Source organism: Amphiprion ocellaris, chromosome 6, assembly GCF_022539595.1.
Source record: "Amphiprion ocellaris isolate individual 3 ecotype Okinawa chromosome 6, ASM2253959v1, whole genome shotgun sequence".
In the NCBI taxonomy this organism is placed as follows: domain Eukaryota; kingdom Metazoa; phylum Chordata; class Actinopteri; family Pomacentridae; genus Amphiprion; species Amphiprion ocellaris.
In genome coordinates this window covers 35773179-35792515 of record NC_072771.1, presented here as the reverse complement: position 1 = coordinate 35792515, position 19337 = coordinate 35773179, and the positions used below count along the sequence as shown (strand labels likewise).

Sequence of the window (19337 nt, the reverse complement as noted above, 5' to 3'; positions counted from 1 at the left end):
AGCGGTGTCACTTGAGGCAATTGATGACTGGGGTTGAAGATGAAGTTTGAAAGTGAAAATGATTCTGTGGGCGTGACGTGAGCGTACCAGACCTTTGTAGCCCACTCCTCGATTCTGCTCGAGGCTAACATATCACATCAGTGTCTTACCAAGCTATCAGCAACGCAGACGAAAGGCTTGATGCTTGAAATCAAGAGAAAGACGTCTCTGCTGCTGCGATTTTGATCTTGATCTGTTGTTTTGTTAAGACTTGACAATGAGGAGTGACAGTCTGACAGTCCTCACAAAGAAGCTACTTTTTCTTAAGCACTTTGTTTTACATGTTTCTCTGATGACACAGAATAAACAAGCAAAGGTTATGGCAGTCTCCTCTGCTGTCCCACTCTGAGGAAGGTTGCACAGCAGGAGACAAAGGGGGGGAAAAAAAGAAAAAAGAAGGCAAAATAGGGGTTATAGGGCCGAGTCCTGACCTGCTCTGCTGTTTGCCCAGGGAAAGAAGACGGCAGGCAACACCCCTCCACCAGCAGCAGGATAGTGTATTACAAGAGAGAAGCAACAACAGCAACTTCTCTTTCAAGCAAGCAGGGACATGGTCTCCTAAAGCAGCTTCAAGGCAGAGAGAGATTAGAGAAAAACCTTATGACTGCAGACGAATTAAGGGAAGGGGAGAAGTGGCAGTTTAGCGAGATGCCTCAGCTCCACTGAAATCGCTGCACATTTGGATTAAAGTTCACGCTCACAATGTGGCAATCGGGGTAAATGGAACCACAAACACTGCAGTAAGAACTGATTCGGCCTCTCGGTGTGGCAGGTGCACCTGTATGTCGGAGCCTTGTGGTTAGTAGTTCGCCCAGGAGGTGGAACACGCTATTTGTTCTTTGTTTTTTGCTGAAAAAGACTGTTGACTGAGCAAGAGTTTGTGGCTGTGTCATTCAGTCCAGTCTCATTTAAGGGTACAGATGTGCTTCTATTTATATCTAACATTAAAGCTGCCAGCACAGGTAACGGCTTGTTTCGGTTCGACTATACATGCACAACTGCGACCTGAAGTGTAGCTTTCATTTTATGCACGTTGCTTATTTAACAAGCTCTGCCATGGTAGAGAATAAAGTCGAGATACTATAATAATAAAACTGGATTTACAACTAGATCAGGCAGCTGCAGTAGTTTAGCAATTCTCTTTAAAACTTCTCTGATATAATGACCCTGCCTAAATTAACACTGTTAAATTAACTAAGTTGTTCTTCATTTAGACAAATTATTGGTACGTTTAAGGAGTTGAAAACATTTTTAAGCCTCTGAACCACCAAAACTCATTGGTGGATTTGAAAGACATGTTGTCTTTTGAAGAAATTCCCAAAATGATATATTTTTTAGAAGCAGAAAGTGTAAAAACAGAATTGCTGGATTTCTAACAGCCCTTGAAATACCCATTTGTGACTAACTCATCTATCAGCAAACTCGCTTAAAAAGCTTTGTACGTCAAAATACCTTGTTTACTGCTATCAGATTCTATCAAAAACAAGAAATGTAATGATGCTGGGTGCAGTCACGAAGCTATTACTGACAGAAATTTTCTCAGATGAACTACAGGCAGTGTATGGAATATAGAATTTAATTAAAAACGTAGGAAGTAAAATATCTACATGTTGAGTCACCTTTTTTCTTTCCAGTAAAATACATGTTAAATCTTAAGTAATCAAAGCAATTCAACTTTTGTTTTTGCTTTTTTCGTATCTTTTATGATTTATGACATTATAACTGTGGCAGATTGCACAAAAGGTATTTTTGAGTTCTTTGAGACTTTATATTTCAGTGAAAAATGAGCCCACAGTGGGTAAAAACCTGACAGGAGCAAAGAACTTCAATAAATTGTTTGGGGTTGAGCGGGTTAAAAAGCATACAGGCGGCCTGTTACTTAGACCTGTCTGACCTACTGTTTTAATATCCAAGTCTGTTGGCAGAGATGTCAGTATCGTTGAAAGTCAAATAAAAACACTTATCTATCGAGTGCCAGGAGACTTTGCAACAGCCGAGCGTAAGTCTAGTGTTTCACTTGTCTTTACCTGCTGCAAGCTTTATTGTCTTCCCTGCCTTCACCTGACAGCTCTCATCGTGTGAAAAATATGGTAATGCAGAATTTTCAGCACCGGGAAAAGTTTCTTCTACCTTCAGGCATTCCTCTCCAAGATAAGAAGGAAAAAGTCGAGTATAAGAATTTTGTGAATTTTTTTTCTCTAACCATTACTTTTTGCACAAATTATTGTGTAATTCAGATATCAGAAAATCAGACACGCATGCATTAAGTGTTACTGCGCTGTTATTCTCAGAAAACATGAAATGCTTTTTGACTGACGGTACACCTAATCACTACAGATGATATAAACAATAAAATCTGTATTGTGCATCATAAAAACTGGTGTTTTTACCAAGACTTTTGCCATTTCCATCCAAGCTTGTCCTGTTTAGACACTAGGTGGAGAGAAAGCACTTAAATAGTAGTATTTTTGTCCCTTTAGCCGGAAACCTTGTTTATTTTCCTGTGAATCACAAAGGGCCAGAGACCAAAACCGGTAAGAAAACAACATGGGAGGGACAGAGAGGAAAAGTGGAGGAAATTTAATTAGCGGTTGTCCATTCCTCCGGCCTCCAGTGTTTGGTCTCGGCAGGGCAGAGCAGTGGGCAGCAGCAGGAGAGGAGACTAGAAAGGCTTCTTGATTAGCGGCGGTCTGAGTCAGTGCATTTGCATCTGTTTGTGTACATGTGCGCGAGTCCGACGCCACAAGACATCAAACCATGGAGGGGGAGGCAGGAAATGCTGCCTGTGGTGCGCATCAAGCAACACAAACGTGTATATTTAGAGAGGGAGATAATGTGCTCCGTTTTCCACGAGAAGTGGAGTCAGGTGATTGAGCTTCACCCATCATTTATTTATCCCATCCTCATAGTTCATGTAAGGAAAACTGTATCCTGCTGCTGCCTTGTTTTCCCACCAAAAAACAGAAGGAAAGTGAAGACCAAACTCAACTCGATGAAAGATCTAAAACGGTCTGTTATTCCATGGAAGCCACAGTGTTTCCTCAGGAATTCTTCTTCTTGCCCACATGATGACAAGTGATCAGATGCTTCATTATCTTTTTTTTTTATAGAACCGATGAAGGATTTCTCCCAAAACATGTTGTATAATGTTCATCAAGATTCCACAGTTTTTGTCTCACGCTCATACAGAATAGGCAGTGAAATGCAAAGTGACTGCGCATAACGAATGGATCTGATAGTAGGAAAATCCTTTAAAATAGAAGAAAAAAATAGCCAAACAACGAGGAATGAAGAGATTGTGAAACTAAAATGCAGTGTATATTGTGCAGGAGCTTTGCATGCAGTGCATATTCATGCTATTTACCATCCTCCAGCAGCGGGAGATTGTGTTGCTGTGTGATATAAATAGGCTCAAATGTGTTAATCTTATTTCTATACTGGAACACACTTTTGTTCAGCATCTGTTGTTTTAAATGTGCTATATAAATAACTGTGACTTCTCATTTATTTCTGATAATGGCGCGTTTAAGACATACACTGTTGGTTAAACACAATTTAGAGCTCACAGAATCCGTGTAAATTTAAACCTTTTTACTGTTCTGCTCCCACATCTCCGTGTTTCCACTCAAACAACCTGCAAATAATCATATTTCTTCATACCAAAAACTCTACTTTTTCACTCTGTTCTCTGTATCTTCACGAGATAACAACAAATTTTGCAATTCTGTTTTTGATGTAAAGCGTGCCGCAGTACTCGTAGTTCATGCACATTCCAGTATTGTGTGAGGTTCTTTGGCACAAAGGCAAAACAGGAACACTGCACCCACACACTACAACAACGGCGGCTTTATTATACTTATCATATCACTATTTTTAAAAGCACTTTGCTTCTAGGGAGTGAAGTTTTTTGGTTGCATCCTATCATCTGATTTGCAACTGAGCATTTTGTGTGATAAATATAGTAGATAATTTGGTGTTTTTGCACAGATGTAATAATTAGCAGGGCTCTTGACCACATGCATGGTGGCTATACTTCATATATATTTTTTAGGAGTGTAGATGCCTTATTCCTGCTATTGTTTAAGAAAAGAAGTCAAATTTCTGAGATGCTTGTGTCTTGCAAAGGACTAAATACAGTCTAAAAGCTCTAAAAATGTAATTAAGTTGGAGCTCTCAAATCAAATAATAATAAAAAACATGATCAGGAATTTTATAGTATTTTTTGAACATTTTCTTGTGCCAAGAAGGAAGCATTTCAGACAGAACTCCCAAAAAAGAAGCCAGGTTTGACACGCAGCCTTCCATGCAAACATGCTGCAAACATTGCTTTATAATTTCAGTTACAGTAGTGTTTTTGCAAGAGTTTGTGGACGCGGTGAGAGTAAGGCAGGACTTGGTATTGTAGATAAAAAGTGTGTATGAGTCTTATGTTGATGGACAGAGAGCACTGCCCAGTACACTTTTTTCTCCCTGGACTCTTTAATGGGGTCGGCTTCTTGCCAACTTCCACTGGCAGGCCTCCTCTGAGGTGCCCCCTCACACACACACACACACACACACACACACATTCTGATAGCACAGTTCACTTGTATAATTCTGGTTATGCAATGGTGGGTGAATGGCCACCCCACATTGTGCGCTGAGGCAGATACAGAAATGATTTAGGGAGGAGTGAAGAAGAGGAAAAGAACGATCAGGGAAGGACGACAAAGAAAGGTGGATTTGTCAGAAATGCATGCGGAGACGGAGCGTTTTTAGCTATAAAGACACGCTGACTTCACCCAATGATGGTAGAAGCATCGTTGGCGAAAAGCCTCAGGCTCCTTCTGTGAAGTGTTGTTTTTTTGTCCCCTAGAGAGCTCTGGTTTTTTTCCACAGCTGACATTACCACCTTAAAAAGAGGCTTTTCACACCACTCCAGAGGATGGCCTCTAGGTGAAACACATCCCCCTCTCAAGGAAATGGATTCAAAGTGGATAAACCTGCAGGCTCCCCGTCATTTTCTGTTTGTTGCACAACTCCGTCTTACGTTTGGGGATTTAAACCGGTGCAGAGAAGCATCGTCAACCATGGGAACTGATTATCCCTCAGGGTTGGTGTCACAGGGACAGATAGTCATTATTTATCGTATCATTGTGTGTGTGCATGCTGCCTGGTAATGTACATGATGTACGGCACAGAGGGAGGGTAAAAGATCAGTGTACCTGTGGTTGGCCTTGTCTTTGTCTGATCATTACATCTGCCCCAAATCTCTCCATCTCTCCCTCCGTCTTCCTGGACAAACCAGACAAATCCCCCTTTTTTTCCATATTGAGACGCTCTGTGAACACACCACCAACTTTGCACTTTATTGACACTGTTACCACTATAATAAATGAGCTCTGATAGCCAAGGTAAGCTTTCTCAGTGCTTCGGTTTGAGAAAATTTGAGCTATAAAACATCTTTAAAAAGTGTCAAATATTGTTAAAGCCAAGCAGCCACACCAGAAACTTGCCAAAGTAAAAGTGTCTAAAGTAGTTTTTAAATCAGGAGCTATCTGGTTAAGGAAAGCATGAACAAAGTTTTAAATCTCACCATTAATTTGATGCAAATGTATGGTTCCTGGCAGATTTCAAGATTGATAACCTGCCCTGTTTTTGGCCATAACTTCTGAACGTTCATGTGCACACATATGCACTGGCTGCTTCACAACAGGCTTAATTTTTAGGCCTGCAGAGCTTATTTTATGCACTATTTCCACTCACAGCAGGTTGCAAGGACAGTTGTCAAAGATGAGTTGCTTTAAATGTTTAAACGTTTGGATGTCTTCATGCCCACTAGTGGTCAAATTTGATGAACTTTTGGCCATATTATACAAAATCAAGTTTTAATTACATGTTGCCAGTTTGTCAAGACACCCACAAAATATAAGAGAGCAGACCATCCCCTTGTTTCTTTCCTTTCTCCACATATCAGAAAATATGTAAGAGCCAATCAGTTTTGCAACCCTTTGTGATGTCACAGCAGGATAAAAACCGCCCCCAGTTGGCTCCTCCTCCTTCCAGCGCCTCGCTTATTGAACAAAGTTAATGCAAAAAGCCCATTTTGAAAACAGTCTGTGCAACATTTAGAGCTGAAATTCTCAATACACAATATGGGAACTTGAAGTTGGGATGCTAACCTCATTTAACCCGTTTTATGACTCAAACTAACCTTAGATCCAGCGTCCTTACTTGGAGTCGCAGGGGAATCAGGTCGGCGTTCTCTTCCTGACTGGACCTTGTATGTGCGCGTTTGATATTAATGGAAGTCACTGAGCTCACTGAGTGCTTCAAGTGATTCTTTCCCCAGTGTGTTTACTTTGGGTAAACTGTCAGTTTACATGAAGGCGCTCGAATAGAGAGGGGCTCGAGGAGGCTTGCCGGCCGATGTCGTCCCACCACCGCCGCCATCAGCGCGACACACAAGTGGACTTTTATGTGCTTCGTAAACATTTTTTATGTGGTCTGAGAAATGGTGCTTCAGACTGCTCCTGGGACGGCTGTAAAACGCCGGGGGCCCAACAGCATTAATATTAAACAGGAATACGGGAAGAGTACAAAAGTTTGAGGAAGGTTGGAAGAAGAAGCTGAACAAAGACTTGTTTAAAATTGCATGCAAGGAACACACGGACACCAGAGAGTGTTTTCTTTCTTTTTTTAAAACCTCTTCTTAATTTGCAATTTAGGAGGTGAAATGAGTCATGAGTCACGTGTAAGTGGAAGAAAGATTCATGAAAGGAAATTATTGGCAGGGTGAAGCTTGACAAGGTTATGCCAGTTCACGTTAGATAATAGCATAGAATAGCATTTGTGTGTCTGTGAGAACAGGAAAATCTTAGTATTACTGCCGTCGTGACACAACAGCGAGCAGATCCAGCATGACCAGAGTGTCAAACCCGTTGATTAAATGACGCACAGCCAATACAATTATGTCAAGTATCCGTAAACAGAAAAACATGTTATGACAGATAAACAGTTTGTCAGTGAAGTGTTAAAATCAAACGGTAGGAGATGAGGGAGATGGTGAGTAATGCCAACAGGGAAAATGACTAAACCTCCGTCGTAATGAAAATGCCACGGATGACACAGATGACTTCACGTGCAAAAGTACAGTATGTACAGCAGACTAAATCACACGGAGACGCTTCAGACATTAGTTTTAATTTCCCTCTGCGGGGCTGCAAAAAGGACTTCCAATCAGATGAAGCATGGCCACGTTGAGAATTTTATTTTAGTTGAATGTAAATAATGTCTTGGCTCACATGCCTGCTCTGAAAGGGAGAGAGGAAGGGAGAGGGAGGAAGAAAAAAAAAGAAGAGGGTGACCACATATAAGAAAATCCATGGGAGAAAAGTATGCCTTTATCTTTTAATAAACCGTAAAGCCAGGAGGCAACATGAAATTACAGCATAATAGCAGTGGAGAGTCTTCTGAAGACTTAATTGCCTTAATTATAGCAGTGCAGAGAGAGAGAGGGAAAGGAAAGCATGAAGAGGAGGAGGAGAGAAAAAAAAGGAGGGAAGCAGCGGAGAAGAACGCAGACAAGAAAGAAAGAGTTGGTCACAGGTGTGTCCAGGTGCATGTACAGCTTCTACATGCATATTTCTAACGCGATTAACATCCTCCGTGAACGTGAACGATGCTGAGAAAAGTCTCCTTCCAGACGAGTGAAAATTTCTCTCCCTCAGATCTTACAAGCTGGCAGGCTTACTTAGGGATGCTAAACATAGCTTTCATTTTCCTCTGCGTCTAGACGGAGCTGCTCAGTACTTTCTGCTGCGGTTTCTTGTTCACTCGTGGAAGATTGTACCCTAATTCTAATGCCTCCAAGCCAGCGGGAAGTTTGTTTAGCCAGCAGTACTGTGAAATACCTGTACACCGCCACCACCCCGCTGGCATGCAGATCAGGCTGAGAGTTGAGCTGATTTTTTTCAGCATGGATGACTGATCAAGCACACACAGAGATCATGTTTCAGCTTTAGGAAAAATCTTAACTTTTATGTTGGATTTCAAGGCAGGTGGGGAGACGCTTCTTGATTGCTCGCTTGTCCCGCTTGGCTCCTGTTTATTTTAGATTTTTTCACTTTTTCTCAGAGTTTTGCCCCTTAATTTAGCGTTACAAGTCCTTCTTTGCACCCTAATGGCTGATAATGTTAGAAATTTGACTAATCAAGCGCTAAAGATGGGGATCAGTGATTCCTCAGAAGTACTCACATCCATTATATAGTGTAAATGCACTCCACTGCAGGTGAAGCATCCTTTATTTAACCCTTTGTTGTGCAGTGTGGGTCAGGAGATACCCATTTTCTATTGAATTTGTCACTTTTGACCCATGTTGTGCATCAAAGGGTTAAAAATCTACTTAAAATACAGAAGAGAATTGAGCAAAATATTTGAAAAAATCACAAGTTACAGTACTTTTGCCTTAAAATAACCCCAGTTGGTCATATTTTGTTTCTAATATTAATATGTTTCTATTCTAATATGTATAATTTCAGCTATATTTAAACCTTGTATAAGTTCAGGACCCCTGAAACGGAGACTTTTGGATGCTGCTGACCCTGTTTTGCTTTAAAAATCTCAAAGTTGAGTTTTAGTGAGGAATATTGGACTTTACTGTGATTACATTTGTTCCCTTATTTGTCATACTCATATCACGTGACCAACAGCAACATCAGTCCTGGCCACCAGTTATTACAGTAAATTAGGCTGCAGATGTTGCATAGTTTGTTGTCCATGCTAGCAGCTGTTGCGTTAAGGAAAACCTTTGTCTGTTGCTGCTCTTCCTCTGTAGCATTGTCTACAACCAACCTCGAGTGAACGTCTGCCGAAGACTGTTGCGCTGCTTGTTCTAAAAGCAAATACAGAATTCTATGGGCTGTCATCTTTGAAATATAACCCATATGAATGAAATCAAGTTATTGTTATGCATTGATACCATTTCATCATATTTCAACTAATAAAAGGAACTAGATTGGCTGTAATCTAAGGAACGGAGCAGGTAAAACATTCCAGAGACATTAGAATTATTGCAGAGGAGATCATTATTTTGTGGTAGTCCTATGCTGATAAAAGCAGCGTCACCTCAAATAAGAAACTTAAATAGTTCTGTAGAGCTACTGAGAGGAAACACACAACTACTCTAAGCTCTATAAACACATTCTGCCTTCCTACAACAAGCTACCTGACTGTTTAATACACCTGATGTGCATACTTGGATGGAAACCTCTTTCCAAGATGGAGTTTTCCTTCAAGGTCTCATTAGAAACACAAACTTTTCCTTCATCTTGGCTGCCATGCCGGGATGAATGCTTCAGGTGTGCAAACTTTTATTCTTTTGCAACAAACAACACGTTCTTTGCTTGGTGCATCGACAAGTTGATGTCACGTTCTGTCTGAAAGCGGTCAAGAGGTCCCAATCCAGAAGGGTTTGAATTATAAATGCTGTATTTTATGTGCCTGTCGTAACTTTTTTCTTGATTCTCTGGTACCCAAAACTCAATAGTGAGTTTGAAAGGCATGTTGTCTTAAAAACGTCACCAAAAATACATCATATATTGGAGCCAGGAACAGTAAAAACAGAAAAAGTTCTTGGATTTTGAACTTTCTTCAGTTATTCATCTGTGATGTGCCAGAAACTAAGCAAACTCCAAGCTTAAAATCGTGACATTTCACCAAACCCTTCTACTGTGCTTGTATCATTTTAAAAATTCACCCAAAAAAAACCTGTTTGCCACAAATACATTCTGTAAAAAAAGAAAAATTCTGTGTTTATCGGTGCAACCGTGAAGCCATTAGTGACTCCACTGTGACCAACAGTCATGTGGCAAAAATTCAGGGACTTTTCAGCTGAACTTCAGGCAGCGTTTAGAGAGAATATAGGAGACAAGTACAGACACAAATTAAAAATATAAGTAGTAAAATATCTATCGTATGTAGAGTATTAGTTCATCCATTGTTTTTATAGTAATATATAGTATGGTAAATTCTATGTTTTTAGTTATTCATGCCATTATAACCATTTCCCATTGCACAGAATACATTTCTGAGTTTTCTCTACTTCTATTCATGGCTGTGCTGTTTCCATAGAGATGATAGGACTTTATGTGGCAGTGAAAAATGAGCCACACAGTGAGGAAAAATATGACGCTGGAGTTCAGAGGGTTAATCTGTACAGTAACCAGTAACAACAACTGTCAAGGAAATGTGATTGAAAGTAAAAAATACAATATTTCCTTGTAAAATGTGACATAAGAATAGAAATGTGCATAAAATACTGTAAAATAAAAAAAAGTATTGCTATTTTCTTCCTCTGTTTCTTGAAGACTGTTCCTTTGTATTTATGGTTCCATTTGTACGAAGCTGCAATATTCTAAACTGTTTCTTGCTTCTTTGCACTCCAAAGGCAGAACAATGAGAATCTTAATAATTTTTGAAATATTGGAGTCCTGAAATCATCTCAAGAAACTCAAAATGTCATCTTTACACCAGCTGAGCTCCATTGCTAGACCTGGGTGAAACCTGCATGAATGATAGCTTACGTTTCTAGCGCGTTATTTGTCCTTTAAAGAAAGTTTGCCACCAAGGACTGAATGCTGTCTTGAATCTCTTTTCACAATATCTCCTCACACAGCAGCCCAGCCACTTGAAATTCTATAGTCAGTGAAGTAAACAGTGTTCCTCGCTGAAGTGTTTAGTTTCTCTGCGGTGTTTATCCTTCCTTTTTGGTGTCCGAGGTTGTAGCTTTATATAGGGGTTGGAAAAGGAGATGTCATGTTTTTTTAAGAGAGCCAGTTTGCCTGTGGGTGCATTTTTGTTGTCATCAGGCAAGTCCCTGCACTGTAGCGCAGGCCTGCCCGAGTGGAGATTCTTCAGGAGAGAGATCTCTTTCTTCTCAAAGCGTCTTACCAAGAGCTATTAATTATTAACTGGGAGAGCTAACATCAAAGGAGCAGACTTGTGCTGAATTAAATGTGGGCTGGTGCCTGGCAGTGTGGAGCTGAGAGGGAAAACTGGGTGAGAGGGAAAAGCAGAGCTGAGATTTCGCTCCGCTTGCTTTTGAACTTTCCAAGTACAAAAGTGGAGGGGGGGGAAAGTGCAGTGTTAGTTTATGTAAAGGAGAGAGAAAGCTGGAAGAGCTTGTATTTATAGCGTGTTTTTAATGTTCCTGCGTTTGATAAGGCTTTCAGTCACTGCTGGCAAAGATCGAATCAGTTTGCAGGGTTAATTAGTCTTTAATGAGCTATGAAAGCCAGAGTCATAAACATGTTATCTGTGGATTAAACCAAAGGGAAATCTAACGCAGACATAGCTTATAAACTTCACAGTTATGACGTGTTTACATTTTCCTGAATCTGATTTACACTCAGAGTTCAATTCATGGAGTGTGATACGTATGTGACCCGCTATATCAAAGGCCTTTTGTTCGATTTATTTCCCTCCTGCTCTGACTTGTCCATGCAGCAGTCGTCCCAGCAAAGCTACCTGCAGTCAAGGAGACCCACGCTGCCACTGAAAATCAAATCCCTGCTATATTTAGCGTCATTATTGACTCTGTTATTGATTCTCCAGAATGCAAATACCTCCACTTCTCTTTCTTGCATAGCAGACCGCTTCAAACCATCGAAGCCTGCCATGTATATTGAGCGAAAATGTTGGTTTGTGCTATTTTTTTTTCTCTCCCTGCGCTTTTGCGACACCTGCTAGTTCTTAGACAGCGATATTTTAATCATTAACTGCTTGCTAAAGACTCATAAAACATGCAGGGCGGTGGGGAAATGATGCAAGTGCCGTGAAGAAAAGGAAATTTAAAGCAATGACACAGCTGGATGCCACTTCATTCAATATATAGAAGACTTTCAGGAAATCAGTACTTTGATATGAGGTTTAAAGCTGCAAGAAACAGCAGGAAAGTAGTATGTGTTGACCTGCTCGTGTGATTAGAGGACTCTTAAGGTGCTGCTGAGTTAAATATGCACTTAGCAAGTTGCTTTGGTAAAGAGTAGTAGTGGTAGAAAAGTAACTTCTAACAATTCAGATAAAAGCATCTTTGAAAGTAAATGTTACAGGCGTTTGCTGTTTTATATTATTGCAAATTCAATAGCTTCAGGTTTTTGACTTTTTCATTCTAAACAGGCACTTTAACTTCTGAACTGCCATGCAATTTTAGCTCCTGCCACATTTTTACTCACTGTGGGCTCATTTTCACTGCAATGTAAAGTCCTGCACCTCTATGGAAACCATGCATAGAAGTAGACAAGTCTTCTTTGCAGTTTAGAAAAATTTCACTGCATAAATCATTAAACAAAGAATGAATTTCCAGAAATAAATAACAAGTTTCTTAGATTTAAAAAAAAATAAATAAAAAATTGAACAAAACCTGGAATCAACATAGATGACAAGCATCCACAAGGGGCTCCACATACTGCAGATATTTTAGTACTCACAATTTTAATTTGTCTTCTAACACAGCCTGCAGTTCAATCCAGTTTAGCCAAGAAGTCCCTGAATTTTTGTCACGTGGCTTTTGGTTGCAGCTAAATCACTAATGGCTTTATGTTTACACTGAAGAATACAGAATTTAAATTATTTTGCAGATTCAGGTTTGAGCAAAAGTGCCAATTTTAAATTAAGACATACAGAATAAAGTGATTTTGATGAAATATTACAATTTTAAACTTAGATTTAAGTTTTCATGACTTGTCACAGATGAATAGTTCAAGGACTATTGGAAAATCTGCTGATTCTTCCTGTTTTTACACTCTGTAAGTGCGATTTTGATAAATTTTCAAAAGATAGCACACTTTTCAAACCTGCCGTTGGGTTTAGAGGGTTAAAGAACTTATATTTTTTCACAATTTTATGTCATTTTATATACTCAGTTAGGACAAATAAGCAACAAATTAATGAATAAAGAAGATAATCTTTAGTTGCTGCAATTGTCACACATGAAAACATTTGGTGATTATGACAGTGGGTGACAAATTATGCGGAAAGCTTGAGGTACATAATAAATGAGGATCCTTTCCGTTGATCTAAGTCATTTATGAGGGTTGTAGTGCTCCAACACCTGACTGAGATGCCTAATGTTGGTTTTATTCTCATAATTCTTCTTTCTGTATCTACTGCATAGTTAGTCTTTGGACAAATGATGCAGAAACTTGCTCAACATGTCACTGTTGAGTGTTGTTGCCTCAGATGTCACTAGGATGTGCTGTGAAAAGAGTTTTAGCACCTCCACGTCTCCTCCCTCTCTGCAGACTGGAGCGGTGACAGTGTCCGGCCAGTCGCAGCACTGTGCATTATGGCTTTGATCTTCACCCCCCCTCCTTCCCTCCAGTTATGAGGAGTGCTGGCGAGAACCCAAGGGCACTTGATAATACCAGGATATGATCCCAGCCGCGCTCTTTTAGATCATGTAGTGCAGACATCAAAACGTTGTCTAAATAGGGCACCGTGATTCACGCTGGGTGAGAACGGCTTGTAGGGGAAGGCAGGAGTTAAGATAAAGGAACTATTTTTTTTCTTTTCCCCGACGAGGGGAAGCCAATTTGGATTCAGCGAGTAGATACTTGGGGTTCTGCAGATCCAAGCATTTCCTTTATCTTTTTGCCTTTTAGCAGAACTCTTCAAAAGGCCTCTGTGCTGTGACTTTCCCTGCTCTCAGATGAAAGCAGCTCACATTTTTAACAGCTGGAAATCCTTGATAACTTTATTCAACTTTTCTGAGCATTCACAGCAGAACTGAATTCAAATTCCAGCCCGTCATGCAGAGTTGCATCACATGGAGCCTTGCATGCGTTGGCTCTCGATGCAGGGGTGGAGGTGTTTTGTGGTACCGTCGGCTTAGCATGGTGCAGATTTACACGGGTTTGGAGACGCTTGCATCCCAGCAAATGTTATCACAGGCTTGTTTACTCCTCACCTGTTGGGCTTCTCTTTAATTTTTCTTTCTAATTTGCTCACTTCAGAGGATCCCTGTGGTTACTCCAAGGCAGAGAACTCCCTCTAGTGGCCTTGAGTAGAATCTGAGGAAGTGTGGATGATGCAGACATTCTCTGGCTGTGTCTTTGCACAGTTTTTCAGTATATCTAAACCTTTCTTTTGTTCTGTGTTGGCAGGCAAAGAGAGCAGTGCAGCGGGGAGCCACAGCCGTGATCTTCGACGTATCTGAGAACCCGGATGCCATCGACCAGGTTGGTACTCACCCATTGTCTAACCTCTACGCTTAGTTCTGCGACTCAGTTGTGTTCACTCAACCGTTCTGGGCCTTTCAGCTCTCTAACTTGTGTTTGGGGGACTGAAAATGGATATCCAGGTTCAGCTTTCACTAGACCATGACCAAACTCTGTTGAGCTCATAATTGCACAGGTAGCGCACATTACCTCACCTCCTGAGACCATAGAGCTGCCTTTGAGCGCCACCAGTAAGAAAGCAGACACACACATCCAGACGAGTCACATTTTCCCGGCCCTTCCTCGCTCCCCGTGTCTTCGCTGTTCGGAGGTTTAATACTCAAGTTGCTCCTCTGAGCGCCTTTGTCGCAAGAATTCTCCTGCGGTATTCATCTTCGCCACGCCAGGCCTGGACTTGCAGGTTTTTTCTTTTTTTTTTTTTTCTGCCTCTTCTTCTCTTGCAGCTCAGTCGTAAAGCGCGTAGCTGAGAGATAAAAGGGATTGCGCGGAGACCACATGAAAGGCAGCGCTGGGCGGCTGTGTTAAATTCCCCCGAGAGGCTTTTCCAGTCAGAGCAGCCCGATCAGCACAGACAGGAGCCACAAGGCCGAGGGGCAGGGAGGAGGAGCTTAGGGAGAATTAAGGTCCCGGGGCCAAAATTAGGAGAAGCTTTATAAACTTAGTGTACTTGACCTCCTTTTCACTTTTTTTCTCTCAATTTCTACTGTAACAAGAGGCTAAGTGCTGCTTTGAGAAAGTTTGTCATTAACTTTCTTTAAAACGTGATGTTATGACCGTGTTCGCAGGCTTTTATCAGCGTAATGTTTGTCAAAGGCCGGAGTCGCTTCTTAGAGCGGGAAGCAGCTCACCAGAATCTAGTGAGAGATCAAACGTTTCAACGTCTATACTTTGAAACCAGAACATACAGTATTTCACTGGGGAACATGACGACAGCAGAAGAAATAGCAATGTGAATATCCTCGGTATTTCCCCTGGGCTTTTCAAATTACAGATTCCAACAGAGCAGACGAGAGGGAAGAACAGAAAGGGGGAGAGGAGGAGTAAAGGAGGATGTTAACTGACTCAAAAGCCAGAACATAGTATTCATTGACTATTTCCTCCTGCTCAATCTGGCAAACCGTGACCACAGTTTCCATGTCCTGAGCCTATAGGGTCAGTTTTCCCAGCTGGGAGAGGAGAAGTTTATACCTTTCACGTTCAGACAAATCACATAAAATGAAGCAATGTCTGCGATGTCTCACAATATACGTGTCTGTCACTTTCAGATTTGAATAAGAAAAATACAAGAATCAGTCCTAGTTATTGTAAAGAACTCTTTAATATTGTATGAGTGACACAAATGCACTGCAGCTAAAGGCCTTGAACACCTCAGTGAAGGCTTTAGTCTTAACTGCATTTGTTTTTTTCTTACCATTTGCTAAAAAAGCAAAGATGCAATCCAGTTTTCTGCAACTTTTGAGTTACATTTTAGTACTTTAAAGCTATAAGAGGCTGTAAGAGGAAAAATGTCCAATATTTTACAATAAAAAAAGAAAGAATGCAGATGAGCAATAAAAAAACTACTGTTTTCTTATCCTTTTTCTCACTTAAATCACCACTGACTGGGTTTGTGTTGTAATTTTTACCTGAAGAGATTCAACTGATGTGTATTTTTGAAAGCACTGATAGTTTAATACCCAAGACATGCTAAAAAATACAACAGTCCTGGAACTTTGGTTGGAAAAATACCTTCAAGAAGACCATTTTTTGAAGTCAGAAAGATGGTGAAGTGGAGTTATGTTTGAGTACATCTGTGTTTGATGTTTCTTTCTCCGTCTTTTCTGCAGCTCAACCAGGTTGCCGAGGATCCCCTGAAGCGTCCGGTGGTTTACGTGAAGGGCAACGATGCCGTTAAACTGATGAACATCGTCAACAAGCAGAAAGTGGCCCGAGCTCGGATACAACACCGACCGCCGAGGGTAAGAGCTCACACCAGAAACTCCCCCAAAACCACGCGAGACAAACCCAAGGTGCATGAGAGGAACCTGAGGGAAGAGGCGAACATGTTAGTGAGGCCCGAGCACCGAACGGCGGCCGAGAATTTTTTAGATGTGAAGACAAAACGAAAATTCCAGCTGTGGAATCCGACCCCTTTTCCTTTCTTCTGTGCTCTTCGCAGCCCCGAGGCCGAGGACATTTTCACAGCACGGCGAGAGATTAATATCAGGCATTCAAAGAGCTGTTTGTTTGCTTGGAATATTTGATAAGAGACCAGCACACTTTGAGGTCAAATAACTTAACATAATGAAAACCCAAGAGAAAGGGCTGTCTGATAAGAGAGAACTTTTCTGGAGACGAATAAAACAATCGGCACGTTCTCTGTGAGTTTCCAACAGTTGTTTGAGACATGAGTTCTGAACTTACTGGAAACCGATGCTCAGTTAAGTTAGTCGAGTTTTTATCCTGCATCCTGTCACTAATATCTTATTTATATCACCAGTTTATCCACCAACTACTATATTTTCTTGATTAATCGATTGGTAAAGTGGTTGATTTTCCTTATTTACTTTCTTAACACGAGCATGGGTTGTTTTATTTGTTAGAAGACAACCCATAAGCAAAACAAAGCAATTCCACTCTAAAACTGCAGAGAAAAACAGATTCTGGCTTCCAGGGTTTCATACATAACAAATCTAAAGAAGCAATACTTATCAGGTTGGATTCTCATTGTTCTTCTTCAGAATCAAACTTGTATTACACTAAAATGTGACATTATTGAGCATGAAGTAGTTTTACAGTGTTTGAGCAGAGCTGTAGGTGAGCTGGTGTGCTCGAGCTGCAGTGAGGTGATTGTAGAAAGAGATGTTAACTTCGTAGCAAGAGTGTAGAGTCATGTGAAGGTAGGATGGGATCATTTTCACAGAAGAACACATACACTGAGATGAGTTTTTACCACTTTAATTGATTCTAAAAGTAGTGACTTACTCAAAGTGTTTTGCTCACCCAAGAAAACCCAAGAACCCAAGAAAAATTCAATTTACAGTGACATAAAACAGTAAATTGTTTTGGCTCCACTCTGCAGAATGGCCTCATTTGTGTTGGAGATGCAGAACTCACCTGAGTAATTTACCCACACTCATAAATTGACACAGCAGAGGAAAATGATTCTGATATGGAAATGAATTGACTTGCATGAATAACCAGCCGTGTATCTATTCCAGAAAGTGCCAGCGCGTTATGTGTGAAGGTCACATTTTGATTATTTGCATAATGAAGAGTGAATGAGTCACAGCATTGAGTGCTCCGGCCTGCAACGAGCAAAACTATAATCAAATATTGTGAACCAGCAAGTGAATTGAAATGAAAAATGACTCCTTTGTAACAAAAATATTCAACAAATTTGTGTTTTCTGTTGCCCTCCTTTTCCACAGCAGCCCACGGAATATTTCGACATGGGCATCTTCCTGGCTTTCTTTGTGGTCGTGTCGCTGGTTTGCCTCATTCTGCTCATCAAGATCAAACTCAAGCAACGGAGAAGTCAGGTTAGTGTCTGCAACATACGCTCTTCATGCAAAATACAACTTGAGAAACTTTCTTTGGTGCCCCACTTTGAGTCACAAAGGACCAAACTTATTTGTGCATCTCACACAAAACACAACCAAACACACAACGCCTTGTCGGGTTGTTTTTCCAATCGGCACGACTTCTTCTGGGAGTTGCAGGCGTCGAGTTGGGCAACAGTAGCTCAGCTGCTGATTGATTCCTCTTGTGTGCTGACAAAGAGCTCTCAGTTGGGGCTTATGTCGCGTACATGAAATCAGGATTAGCATTTAATTAATGCTGATGAGAGGATGGCTGCCGGAGCCAAAACGTACAGAGGCATCATGACAGAGCAGAAAACCTGTGGCGGCACCCGTTAAGACAGGTGTTATCCAGCCAGCACATGTTTGTTGGTGTATAATAGGTGCGTCACAGCAGACGAGGACTCGGTCGTGACTTCCTTTGGTGATTAATTAGGAGAACACAGCTCACACCGAGGGCACATTTGTCACATATAACAACCTTTTCCTTCCTTAAAATGTGAAAAATTAATGATTTGCTTGTGGAGTAAATATTGTTTAAACTGTAAATCCATTACTTTGGCTTTAAATGAAGGATTTCTCAAGGGTTTGCCCTCACACAGTTAATTACAAACTGATTTTAAACAGATTTGAGAGTGGTTCATGTTTGTCAACCCCATGATGAGACGCACTTTCATCTCTGAGTTCATTGCTCTCTTGCTGATCAGGGGATCCACACGTCCCTAAAATAAAAAAATAAAAAAAGTCTACAATTATCTAGCTGTGACCCTGCATGACTGAAGAAACACCCTCTGGAGACTGTGGTTAAGTTGAGCATAAATAACTCTGTCTTGTAAGCAAGTGATGCACTAGAAGTTTAAGCATTAACTGCTATAAATCCTAATATCTGCTGCACACGAGTCATAAAGGTTTAATCCTAATAAGTAGTTCTGCATGTGTCAACTTATCAGTTACCGTTTTTTAATAAGTAATGTTTTTAAGACAACGTGAATCAAATTAGAGATGAAAGTTTCTACAGAATTAGAGCCAAAGCGAGAGTCGAACATTGCAAAATGATGTCGCAAGTCAAAGGGAAAAGTCTTACATCATGACATCAACCAGCTCACATTAGCGAAGTTCAGAAACAAACACGAAGAGACACTGATGCAGAGACACTTAACAGGGTGTTTGCTTAAAAACAGCCTCATTGATCTGAGCTAATTCTCTTGAGAGTTAATTCTGAAATCTCATGTTAAACGCTGCCGAGCCTCTAAAGGGTCTTTGAAAAGCGTCGCTTATCAAAGATGCTAATTTTCCCTCGTTCCACCTTCCTCCCCGCCACAGAGCTCGATGAACAGAATGGCCATCCAGGCGCTGGAAAAGATGGAGACGAGGAAGTTCAAAGCCAAAGGAAAAGGCCAACGTGAGAGCAGCTGTGTTGCCTCTGATTCGCTGAGCAGCAGCTCCACCTCTGACTGCGCCATTTGTCTGGAGAAGTACATCGATGGAGAGGTAAGAAAAAAGAGCCAAGCGCTCCAGCTAA

At 40.9% G+C, this 19337-nt stretch overlaps 1 protein-coding gene across 2 annotated transcripts in view; it reads left to right on the top strand.

Annotated features, from left to right (window-relative positions):
* znrf3 (zinc and ring finger 3) overlaps positions 1 to 19337 on the top strand; it is a 75262-nt gene that overhangs the window by 48623 nt on the left and 7302 nt on the right. The window contains exons 3-6 of one of the 2 annotated variants that reach the window (XM_023290270.3): positions 14181 to 14255; positions 16082 to 16213; positions 17669 to 17776; positions 19139 to 19306. In XM_023290270.3, the coding sequence (XP_023146038.2) occupies positions 14181 to 14255; positions 16082 to 16213; positions 17669 to 17776; positions 19139 to 19306 (483 nt within the window). Of the gene's footprint in view, positions 1 to 14180; positions 14256 to 16081; positions 16214 to 17665; positions 17777 to 19138; positions 19307 to 19337 lie in introns of both variants that reach the window. The other variant, XM_023290268.3, reaches the window with a different exon arrangement.